Source organism: Mustela putorius, unplaced genomic scaffold, assembly GCF_011764305.1.
Source record: "Mustela putorius furo isolate JIRA1106 unplaced genomic scaffold, ASM1176430v1.1 tig00003863_pilon_pilon_pilon, whole genome shotgun sequence".
NCBI classification, from domain to species: Eukaryota; Metazoa; Chordata; class Mammalia; order Carnivora; family Mustelidae; genus Mustela; species Mustela putorius.
In genome coordinates, this window is record NW_025422015.1 from 6,039,382 (window position 1) to 6,051,760 (window position 12,379).

Sequence of the window (12,379 nt, forward strand, 5' to 3'; positions counted from 1 at the left end):
CAAGCCCTTCTGGTCTGAAAACTTCCAGGTCATATGTTAACATTTGAATATGGCCTTAGTAATGACTACTTATCAAACCCTGTAAGGGAGAAACTTTACTTTGGATGGGATTATCCCATAAAAGTGCGTCCTCAATGAAAATTTCAGTTGTCAGCAAGCCTATCTTATTTTCCCATTTTTATTTTTTCTCAAGTAATTCTTACAAGTATTCCTTGAGTTGTTTCTCTAAATGTCAAGGTTTACGATAAAATGAAGGAGACTTGCCCCCTAAATCCAGTCATTTTAAATATTTTAAATGCTTTTGGCTGGATCATCAGTATTTACTTTTTTGTAGTGATTATTTCTAAAGCATGCCTTTCATCTTTTTCATTAAAATATAACTGACATATAACGTTATGTTATATGGTTTAATAATATGTATATACCGCAAAATGATTACCACAACTTTAATTAACAACCATCACCACAGATAGTTACAATTTTTTCTTTGTGATGAAGAGAACTTTCAAGACCTACTCACTCAGCAACTGTCAAATACACAATACAGTGTTGTTACCTACAGTCACCATTCTGTAGTCTTTATGTTATTTCAAATTATACGCTAGGTGAGGCCTGAGCTCTTATTTCTCCTTTCTCCTTTCCTCAATCCAACCAATATCATAATTTTTTAAAACCACTTTCAATTATGACTGTAAACATAATTTGCAGCTGAGCCAAGAGGTATCCAATGTCTGTTTCCTTTCTTAGACAACAATTGTTTATCCTGCACTTAGAAACTAAAGCTCTTTTGGGGTGCCTAGCTGGCTCATTAGAAGAGCACAACTCTTGATCTTGGGGCTGTGAGTTTGAGCCCCACACTGGGTGCAGAGATTACTTTAAAAGAAAAATGAATAAACTTTAAAAAAAATGCAGCTTTTTCTTTTTTCACTCAATTTTTTGGGTAACTTTTTCTAAATATTTGTACCCTCCAACAACTTCTCAATAAGATCTTCACAGTCAAACCTATCTAATTAGTGTTTTTTTCCCCTAAGATTTTATTTGTTTATTTATTTACTTACTTGACAGAAACAGAGAGAGAGAAAGAGTACACAAGCAGGGGGAACAGTGAAGGAGGGAGGAGAAGCTCGATGCGGGGCCCCTAATTAGTGTTCTGTTGTTCTTTGGTAGCTTCAAGTGCCTTCCTCCTCCAGTTCCAAATCTGGGCTGGTTAATCCCCAGCCCCACTGCATAGCTCTCATCAGGAAAGGTCCCTTCTGACGCTGGGGACTCTTCATCATCTCTCTCCTGAGCCAGCTGTTCAACTTGCCCAGAGGCCAGGGCTTGCTCTTTCTGGTTTTCCCTACCATCTCTCTCCTCCCTCATTTTTAGAAAAGATTTTATTTATTTATTTGACAGAGAGGGACACAGCAAGAGAGGGAACACAAGCAGGGGGAGTGGGAAAGGGAGAAGTCGGCTTCTTGCCCCTGAGCAGGGAGGCCAATGTGGGGCTCAATACCAGGATCCTGGGATCATGACCTGAGTCGGAGGCAAATGCCTAATGACTGAACCACCCAGGCGTCCCTATTCCCCCCTCATTTTTTGGCATTAAAACAATTCCTTTAGAAGTATTCTGAAACAGTGCATGGAGTATTTTATTTTATTCTTTTTAAGATTTTATTTATTTGAGGAAGAGAGAGCGAACATGAAAGGGGCGAGGGGCAGAGGGAGAAGCCGGCTCCCTGATGAGCAGAGGGCCTGATGTGGGACTTGATCCTGAGACTCCAGGATCATGACCTGAGCCGAAGGCAGTTGCTTAACCAACTGAGCCACCCAGGTGCCCTGCATAGAGTATTTTAAAAGAGAGAGACTGAGATTTGCAAATCTAAAACTATATTTTATGTATTTGACAATATGTGTGGGTACAGAATTCAAGGCTGGAAATAATTTTCAGCTGAGAATTGTGAGGGTTTGTTCCTCTGACTTGTTGATTCTAATGCTGCTGCAGTCTGATGCCTTTCTGATTACCAATCCTTAACAGACTATGATTTGTTGTAGAATCTTTTCTTTATCACTCTACAGTTTTATGGTGATATTATGGTTTTTTTTTTTTTCCCTCTCTTTTTAGAAAAAATTCATCATACTGGATACTCAAACTATAGAATCATGGCCTTTGGTTCTTGGAAATTTTCTTACTTAGGGTTTAAGGTTTAGCACTAATTTTTCTCATAGAGAATTTCAAGCAGCAGCCCCTCTTATCAGATCCACACTTCATCTCTGACTTCCAAGATCTTCATGCCTCCGATTTCTAAGCTCTTTCCAAGTTGTGCGGAGCAAATTGCTTCTTCAATAACCCCCTCTGCAGCCTCTTTGGCCCAACTTCCTCCACCCTCCCAATTCAGTTACTGCTCCACCCACTTCCATCTGCATACACCACAGGGTTCAGGAGTGCAGGTATAATCTCTAAGATAATGAAACATGGAGCTTCTGTTTCCTGCTTTTCTCGTTGTTTTGAGGTGATATATAAAAGGAAGCATAAACATCTTTATGTTATCCTAAAACTGAGAGGTCTTCCCTTCAGCCTGTCTCTATTTATTTATTTATTTTTAGCATGTCTCTCTTTAATCAGGTATTAAAGACCCCTACAATACTTCCAAGTGCTATTATAAACATTTAAATTCATACTGAGTTAGGGATGCCTGGGTGGCTCAGTCCGTTAGGCATCTGACTCTTGATTTCAGCTCAGGTCATGAGCTCAGGGTTGTGAGATCAAGCCCAGAGTTGGGCTCGGTGTTTAGCAGGTCAGTGGGGTCAGTGGGGCGTCTGCTTCTCTCCCTCTCCCTTTGCCCCACCTCCTGCACGCATACTCTTTCTCTCTCTAAAATAAATAAATAAATCTTTAAATTCGTATCGAGCTAAAGCCAGAAATGCCCTTCGAGATCATCTCAGGGACTTAACAGGGAAAATAAGCTCTGCAGTCAAGCCCCTTCATTTAAATACAGTTCTATTTCACGTATTAACTGTTCCTATTAAGCTGCATTAAAAGGAAAAAAAAGTTAAAAACCTACAGACCATGTGTCATATGTGAACATTCACTGAGCTATTCATTTATAACTTGTACATCTTTCTATAGCATATATGTTTTTAATTTTAAGTAAACTCCTTCACACCTGGGGCTCAAACTCATGACCCCAAGATCAAGATTTGCAAGCTTTACTGAGCCAGTCAGGCATTCCCTTTGCAGCATATCAACCCTTCAATTAAAATGTGTTAAAACCACCAGTTTATGGGAGGCCTAGGTGGCTCAGTGGGTTAAGCCTCTGCCTTCGGCTCAGATCATGATCTCAGGGTCCTGGGATCAAGCCCAGCATCAGACTCGCTGCTCAGCCGTGAGCCTGCGTCCCCCTCTCTCTCTGCCTGCCTCTCTGCCTACTTGAGACTTCTCTGTCAAATAAATAAATAAATAAAATCTTTTTAAAAAATAAAAAATAAAATAAAACCACTGGTTTAGTTTTAAAAAGGAAACAAACAACAGCAAAAGGTAACAGGACCAGAGAAAATAAGTAATTTTCTCAAAATCATTCAGTCAATAACCAGAACAAGTTCTCTAACTTTCAGCTTCTCATTAACTGATCTAAACATACAAATAAGAACCCTTCCAGACTGGGAAGTGGCCGAGACTGGGCAGAAGTGTCACTCTTAGCCCCTAGTCATCCACTCCAGAATGGTGGAAAACTCCAGACACCATAGAACTGAAGAACTCAGTGAACTTAACCAGGGATTATTAAGGGCTGACAGAAGGTCATCAGTCTTCCTGAAATAGAAAACCAAGATTGGGGGTGCCTAGGTGGCTTAGTCAGTTAAATATTCGACTCTTGACTTAGACTCAGGTCACGATCTTAGGGTCCTGGGATTAAGCCCCAAGTTGGGCTCTGCACACAACTCAGAGTCTGCCTGAGTTTCCCCGCATCCTCCTCCCTGCTTGTCGCACTTTCTCTCTAAAATTTAAAACAAACAAACAAAACAAAACAAAACAAAAACCAATTTTGTACTTAAATATTTTCTTGACTATGTAGCATACAATACTGGAATAGACGTCCCTCTCGCTGTAACTATGCAAACCCTACTATTCTTTCAGATTCAGTTCTAATTCCACTGTATGTAGTCTCCTTAGACCATGTATGTAGATTATTCCCTTAACTGTTCACATGAAGTTCTCTCCCTCACTTGAACTTATGACAGTACGAGGTTTCTTTTCCCTTCAATATATATTATGTGCTATGCATATATTATATATTAATGCAATGATACACTATCATTGCATTAATTTCCCTGTAATATGTACAACACATTTCTTCCAGAATATAAGCTTTGTGAGGCTAAAATGTATGACAAATACCTCCTGGTTTCACTCATGCACTTAGCAATCTTGCACATTCTGGTACTTCATAAAACACCAAGTGATTATCGTATCTGGAACTCCAGATGGATTTTCCTAACTCCACTGGCATACTAGTTCTTAGATGGATCAAATGCAATTTCAAGTAAGACAGCCACGAACTACAATTTAGTAATTTTCCAAGTCATTTATACAACTCTTTGCATAAGAAAAAAACTGCCTACTAAGCGTAATTAAAATGTATGACATAAAAGTCTAATTATGTCTTGATCATCTAGAAGTCATTTCTCTTAAGTCTTTCACAGCTATAGTTGACCCAAGCACAGAAACACAGGAAAAGACCCAACTCACTGCCTGCGGCACAACTGGCGCTGCAGCTCCTACATGAATAGCATCATAAGGGGCTTCTTCGGCGTACCCCATTCTTCCATCCCCCACTGAAAGAAAAAAAATTATGCTTTAAAATCTGTTCAGAAAGAACTACCCAGTGTGAACAATTACAGGAGGCTTAAAGCAGAGCAAAGAGAAACTTCTAATAAATGATGCAGGGACAACTGGATATTCATGTGGAAAAAATATATACTTGAATCTCTATCTCTTACATGCACAAAAATCAATGTCAGAGAGATCAAAGATCTAAATGGGAAAAGCTAAAATAATGCCTCTGCAAAATAAGACAGGGACATAGCTTCATGATTTTATAGTCTTTTTTTAAATGATTTTTATTCATTTATTTGTCAGAGAGAGAGAGAACACAAACAGGGATAGTGGCAGGCAGAGGGAGAAGCAGCCCGATGTGGGACCTGATCCCAGTACCCTGGGATCATGAACTGAGCTGAAGGCAGATGCTTCACCGACTGAGTCACCCTGGTGTCCTGATTTTAGAGTAGCCTTAAAGAAGACACAGAAGGGGAGCCTAGGAGGCATAGTTGGTTAAGCATCTGACTTTTGGTGTTAGGTCAGGTCGTGATCTTAGGGTCATGAGGTGGGGCCCGATTTGGGGCTCGGCACTCAACAGAAGCGTGCTTCAGATTCTGTCTTCCTCTCCCCCTGTCCCTCCTACTCATGCTCACTCTCTTGCTCTAAAATAAATAAATTAATTTTTTTTTAAAAATGACACAGAAAATGCTATTAAGTCTGATACATTAAAATTTCTATTGGAGTGCTTAGGTGGCTCAGCCCATTAAGCATCATGATCCCAGGGTCCTCAGATGGAGCCCTGCATTGGGCTTACTGCTCAGCAGGGAATCTGCTTCTCCCTCTGCCCCTCCCCCCACTTGAGCATGCACTCTCTCAAATAAAAAAATAAACAAAATCTTAAAAAAATAAAATATTAAGTATTTCTATTAATCAAGAAGCACCAATATGAGTGAAAAGGCATGCTGCAGAGTGAAAGAAAAGATTTAATATGTATAAATAAAGGGCTAATCTGTAGAGGTCCTTCATATCAAAGAAAAATATAAACAACTCAGTATCTGAATAAGATATTTCACAAAGGAAGATATCCAAATGGTCAAGCATATGAAACAGTGTTTGACCTCACCAGTTGGGAGGAAAATACAAAATTAAAATCACAAAGACTTACTACTATACACTCACTAAGTGGGTAAAAAGAAAAATCTAGCAATACCGAGTGTTGATAAAACAAAGAGCACTAAAAACAATGATACATTGCTGATGGGAATGCAAATTGGTTCAATCACTTTTAAAAAGTTTTGCAATGTGTATGGTTACCCTATGAACCTGCAATAATGCTCTACCCAAATGAATGCTTGTCTCATGAGTGTACATACACATTTGGACCTCTGTCCTCGTATGTTCACAGCAGTACTCTGAATATCCCCAAATTAAAAACAACCCAAAATATCCATCTACAGTAGAAAAAACAAACACATTTTGGTAATGTCCTTATAGTAAGATGTTATATAGCAAACAATAAAAATTAATTATACAAAAAAGATGGGTGAATCTTACAAACATAGTGAATGAAAGAAGTCATTCATCATAGAATATATACTGTATGATTCTGTTTATCTAATGCTCAAAATTAAATTGAGCATCATTTATGGATGTGCAACTAAGTAGTAAATACATAAAAGTAATGATGCTGGTTAGTACTTCTCCTGAAGGGAAAGAGTTCTGAGGAGAGAAAAGCAAGCAGGGGACATCCCAGCTACAATGCTGTTCCCCTTTCTAGATCAGTGTGATGATGAAGCAGGTATTTTTGCTAAGCTTCGCATTTATGCTCTCTGCATGTTTTAATGCTTGCTACTTCTCATAATAGTACAGTGTGCTCACATGGAAATATGTTCACTGTATACTGCTGAAAAAAGCAAACTACGAATGTATGAGCCAATTAAAAAGAAACTGTGTATATGTATATTTTTTCATATGTATATTTATGTCTACAAAACTTAAGATGGAAAAGAAGGGGTTTCTTTTTTACTTTACATATTTCTGCACTTTAAATTTTTCATAATGGACACTTGCTACTTTGCTATTCTTCAAAAGCAATGAATAAAGAATTCAAAACATGAGCATTTTCTGAAATGGTTAACAGTCATATCACCACCGTGGTCAAGGTACAGCCAGCATAATATTTTACTATAACTGTTTTCCTCACCTAGTACTTAAAAGTGAATGTTTAAAAATAAAAAAAGCAAAAACTAGCTTGAGTATTATTTAGCTTGCATGGGATCTTCTGAAAACAAAAATCCTCCAGAGAGGAAATTTTCAAAGTTTTCTGATACTCACCAACGAGTTGCACTCTCCCTGAAGACAAAAGCATTGGATCGTCCTTTCTGACATTATTTATTGAGTCATCTACTAGTTCTTTAATGTGGTCAATTCCTATGACTTTTCCACTAGAGCCAACCTGGAAATGAGGGAATAATTCAATAGCTCACTGGCCTAAATTTGTCTTTCTGAAATGTCATTAAAGTGTCTCCTCACCTAAAGTCACATTCTGCAATGAGAAATGAAGATAAACAGCTCAAGCCACCAATTAGATTGTCACTCAGTTTACTGCATTTACCAAATACAACTTTTTCAGTTATAACCCTCAAATGGATAATTACATCTCAGTAATTAAGGAGATGGAGGTACAAAAACTTGCAATACTAAAAAAAAAAAATCCTTTCTCTGAGTTCTCATTTTTAAACCCCATACCCTGAAATAAGACTTAACTGATTAACTAATAACTGACAAATATTAAATGCTTATTATTAATATTAAATATTAAAGCTTAATAATAAGTGCATAATAAATTAACATTAAATACTTAAACTGCATTTAACTAATATTAAATGGTAGTTGGTAAAATCATTTTTAATTCAATTCCATCTAAAAGTGTGAGTTTAAACATTAAAATGTTACATAAAAAATTGTATAGAGATTTCTATACCCGATTCTATTGCCATATGTGGAAAATATAAAATACATAAAAATATAAAAAGGTCCCAAGTATAAATATAAATTGTAAGATAAATTTAACAAAATATAAAGACTCTGCAGTCAGACAACCTGGGTTCACATCTAACCTTCATCACTTACAACTGTACAACCTTGGCAAGTTATTCTATGAATCAGGTTCCTCAGCTGTAAAATGATGAGGAAAAGGGTACATACTTCTTAAATGATGTGAGACTTAAATAAAAGAATACATGAAAAGCACTTAGAACACTCACTAGCACATCGTAAATATGTGAAAGACATTAACACTACTTTTAAAAAGGTAACTGAGAAATTTAATGATTTTTAAGAGGTGAATTTTTCTCTAAAACCATAAATACATCAAATATCAAGAACATGTCATTAATACTGTATCTAAGCATAAAGAAAATCCTGGGGTGCCTGGGTGGCTCAGTTGGTTAAGCATTTGCCTTCTGCTCAGGTCATGATCTCTGGGTCCTGGGACAGAGTCTTGTGTTGGGCTCCCTGCTTGGCTCTCCCTCTCTCTGCCCCTCCCCCTGCTCATGCTATCTCTCTTGTGTTCTTTTCCAGCGCACACTCTCTCTCAAATAAATAAAATCCTAAAAAACAAAAAAATTTAAAAACTTGACATTCCATTAGGGAGCTTAACTTTTACAAAACAAGTAAGACAACTGAAAAGAAATACCTGAGTCGTCTTATGTAACAAGCACTGTTCTGGATGCTTAGGATACATCAACGGGAAAAAAAAAAATCAAGTAAAATTCCCACCCTCCCTGGAGCTTACATGCTGGTGGTCTGCCAGTTAAATAGGTACAGTAAGCTAAATGGATTCTAAAAGATGCATCATCCATAAATCCCAACCTAACTAGACCAGAATCTTCCTATCTAGCCTTCAGGGACAAGATTTTTCGTAATAATCAAATTGATTTGATTATCTGAGCACAGGTAACTCCAGACGGACTCAGGAGAGTCACTAACCAAGATAAGCCTCTGATGACAAAACTCGAAGTATAATAAGGCATTTTTCTAAGAGTACTTTTCTTAATATAAAAGAAGCTCTACTCTCATTTCTAATAACCCTATAGGAGTGTTTGGAAATCAGATGCTCTACATCATTTTCTGCCAGCTGAGAATCTGGAAGAAGGCAGTCTGGAAGCTACTGGTTGCCATCTTGTGATCACAAGGGAAGAGCCTGACTGAAGCCAACATTTGGAGGAAAGCAAAGCCAAACTAAGAACCAAAGAGAAACCCACTGTCAGTAACAACGTCTGATCTTCTTTTGAATCCAGCCACACAAAAAGCCAGATACACTTTGGACTTTTCCATTATATAAACCAAATAAATTCCCCTTTGGGACCGAATTTGGACCATATCTTCTGTTATTTGCAACAACAAAAAACCCTAAGTGATACATGTTCCAACTGCTATATTAGTAGAATTTAAAAAAACAAAAAAAAACCCTCCAAAATTGCTAGTAAAAAAATGTACAGCCAAATATATAATATGCTTCTCCTGGAATGGAATGAAAAATAAAGCTCTTACCATACGTGCAAAACATGCAGTAAGGATTCCACTTCCAGATCCTACATCGAGAGCTTTAGCTCCTTCATGCAATTGATCAAATAGAAGTTCTAGCGCATATGCATGCTGCCAAAAGAAAACAAAGCAAATATTCATTTCTTTTCAAGACTCTATAAAGTATATATACCATGGCATATAAAGTTTCCAACTTCATACCAATTTTTCTACTACTGTCACCAACAAGATAATGAAAACACAACATATTATATACTTAGATTTACAGAATTATGTAAGAAAGTTTTCACTGATTAAATTACATTTATATAAAATGTTTTAGTAGGGGCGCCTGGGTGGCTGCCTTCAGCTCAGGTCATCATCCCAGGTCTTGGGATCCAGCCCCACATCATGCCCCACCTCAGGGTCCCTGTTCAGCGGTGAGCCTGCTTCTCCCTCTCCCTCTCCCTCTGTTCCTCCTTTTTCTGCTCTCTCATTCACACTCTCTCTCAAATAAAGAAACAAAATCTTTTAAAAAATAAAATAACATGTTTTAGTAAATTTAGATCTCCAGTGTGTGAATTTTTTAATTTTAATTAATTCGAAGTCAAAAGCTACAAAAGGTTTTACAGTTAAGTCTCTACCCCACCCCTGTCCATAACCTTTTCCACCCCCAACCAATTTCACTCCCTAAAGGCAATCTATGTTGTCAGTTTCTTATGATTCCTTTCAAACATACCTATTCTATGCATACACAAGCAAATATGAATCTATTTTTTAATTTATTATATCTTGAAGAACCTTTTTTTTTTAAAGATGTTATTTATTTATTTGACAGAGAGAGAGATCGCAAGTAGGCAGAGAGGCAGGCAGAGAGTGGGGGGAAAGCAGGTTCCCTGCTGAGCAGAGACCCCTCAACACACTCCATGCGGGACTTGGTCCCAGGACCCTGATATCATGACCTTAGCCAAAGGCAGAGGTCCAACCCACTGAACCACCCAGGCACCCCTTGAAGAACCTTTCTTATCAATACTTTTTTTTAAGGTTTCTTTTTAAGATTTTTATTTACTTATTTGACAGAGTGCAAGTGAGCACAAACAAGGGGAGCAGCAGGCAGGAGGAGAGGGAGAAGCAAGCTCTCTGCTAAACAGAGAACCCAAGGTGGGTTCCCAGGACCCTGGGATTATGACCAGAACTGAAGACAGCCGTTTACCGGCTGAGCCACCCAGGCGCCCCTTTCTTATCAATAATTAAATAGCCCATTCATTCCTTTCTGAGACTGAGACGTATATTCTTATACGTATAATAAGAAAACCCACCCCCCAAAAAATCCCTAACGAGAGATATTTAACTTAGCTCCAATCTTCTGTAACAAAAGGGATGAAATAATCTTAAAAGCTGTACATATAGGATAATATAATAATCTTTATAAAAATCTTATAAAGTGGGACACTTGGGTAGCTCAGTCAGTTAAGTATCTGACTCTTGGTTTCGCCTCAGGTCCTGATCTCACGGGTCATGAGATCGAGCCCCACACCCAGCTCCACAATCAGCAGGAGTCTGCTTAGATACTCTGCCCCTTCCCAAACTAGTGCATGCAGGCTCTCTCTCTCTCTCTCAAATAAATAAGTAAAATCTTTAAAAAATAAATAAATAAATCTTGGGGCACCTGGGTGGCTCAGTGGGCTAAAGCCTCTGTCTTTGGCTCAGGTGGATCAAGCCCTGCATCAGAATCTCTGCTCAGCAGGGAGCCTGCTTCCTCCACTCCCCGCACCACCCCCCCACTCTTCCTGCCTCTCTGCCTACTTGCAATCTGTCAAATAAATAAAATAAAATTTTTTTAAAAAATCTTGTAAGTGTATCTATAGGATAAGTTCCTAGAAGAAGAACTGAGGGGGGTCAAAGGATATATATTTTTATGTTTACAGTATATACAAATTACTAATTAAATAAAATCATATTGGATATACTTTAGACCAAACCGAGAAATAAAGCCTTTTCTACTCCCTCCTCTTTATAAATTTACATTTCAATGCTTTTCCAAAATATGGAGTTAGAACTAATAAATATGATCTCAAAAGCTGTCCTTAAATGCCTGCTATGTTCATTATTAAAAATCATCAAATGGGGGGGGTGCCTGGGTGGCTCAGCTGGTTTAGCAATTGCCTTTGGCTCAGGTCATGATCCTGGAGTCCCAGGATCGAGTCCCATAGTAGGCTCCCTACTCAGCAGGGAGACTGTTTCTTCCTCTGATCCTCCCCACTCCCACGCTCACTCTTTCTCTCATTCACTCTCTCTCAAATAAATAAAATCTTAAAAAAAAAATCAGCAGAGGGGCACCTGGATGGCTCAGTCTCTTAAATGTTTTGGTTCAGGTCATAATTTCAGGGTCATGGGATTGAGCCCTACAAAGGGCTCCACATTCAGCATGGAGTCTGTTGTTCCCCTACAACCCGTTCTCTAGAATAAATAAGTAAAATATTTAAAAGGAATAAAAGAAAAAATTTTAAGCATTAGAAACAGGTAATGTTCAAAATGGAGGACGGACTGTAAACTCCCTATTTAGAAAACTAATTTAGGTGACCAAAGCCTTAGAGCCTAAGGAACCAGCTAGAGAGCAGGCTCTCTAGCCTGCTAGGACACAGGAAACAATCTGATCTTCATCTAGGTTACACATATACATATGTGAACATTCATTAAGCTATACACTTAAGATCTGTGTATTTTTCCAATAATTTAAAACATTATCAAGGGGCACTTGGATGGTGCACTCAGTTAAGCATCTGACTCTCGGTTTCAGTTCAGGTCATGATCTCAGGTCCTGGGATTGAGGCCCATGTCAGGCTCCACACTCAGCACGGAGTCTGCTTGTCCCTCTCCCTCTGTTCCTCCCCCTGCTCTCTCTCTCTCTTTCAAATGGATAAATAAAATCTTTTAAAAAAGTAAAGTTATTGAAAAGACTATTTATTCCAATAACTAAAAGTGGACGATCAGATACCATGCACCCCAGCCAATGTGATGAAACAAAAAAAAAAACCATTAGGCAGTATTCTTGAA

General features: G+C 38.2%; 1 protein-coding gene across 2 annotated transcripts in view; it reads right to left on the reverse strand.

The window, feature by feature from the left end:
* Nucleotides 1-12,379, reverse strand: part of PCMT1 (protein-L-isoaspartate (D-aspartate) O-methyltransferase) — a 44,600-nt gene that overhangs the window by 8,989 nt on the left and 23,232 nt on the right. For both annotated transcript variants that reach the window (XM_004752781.3, XM_004752782.3), the window contains exons 4-6: nucleotides 9,350-9,454; nucleotides 7,130-7,250; nucleotides 4,727-4,812 (exon numbers count right to left, since the gene is read on the reverse strand). In XM_004752781.3, coding sequence (XP_004752838.1) covers nucleotides 4,727-4,812; nucleotides 7,130-7,250; nucleotides 9,350-9,454 — 312 coding nt within the window. The remainder of the gene's footprint in view (nucleotides 1-4,726; nucleotides 4,813-7,129; nucleotides 7,251-9,349; nucleotides 9,455-12,379) is intronic.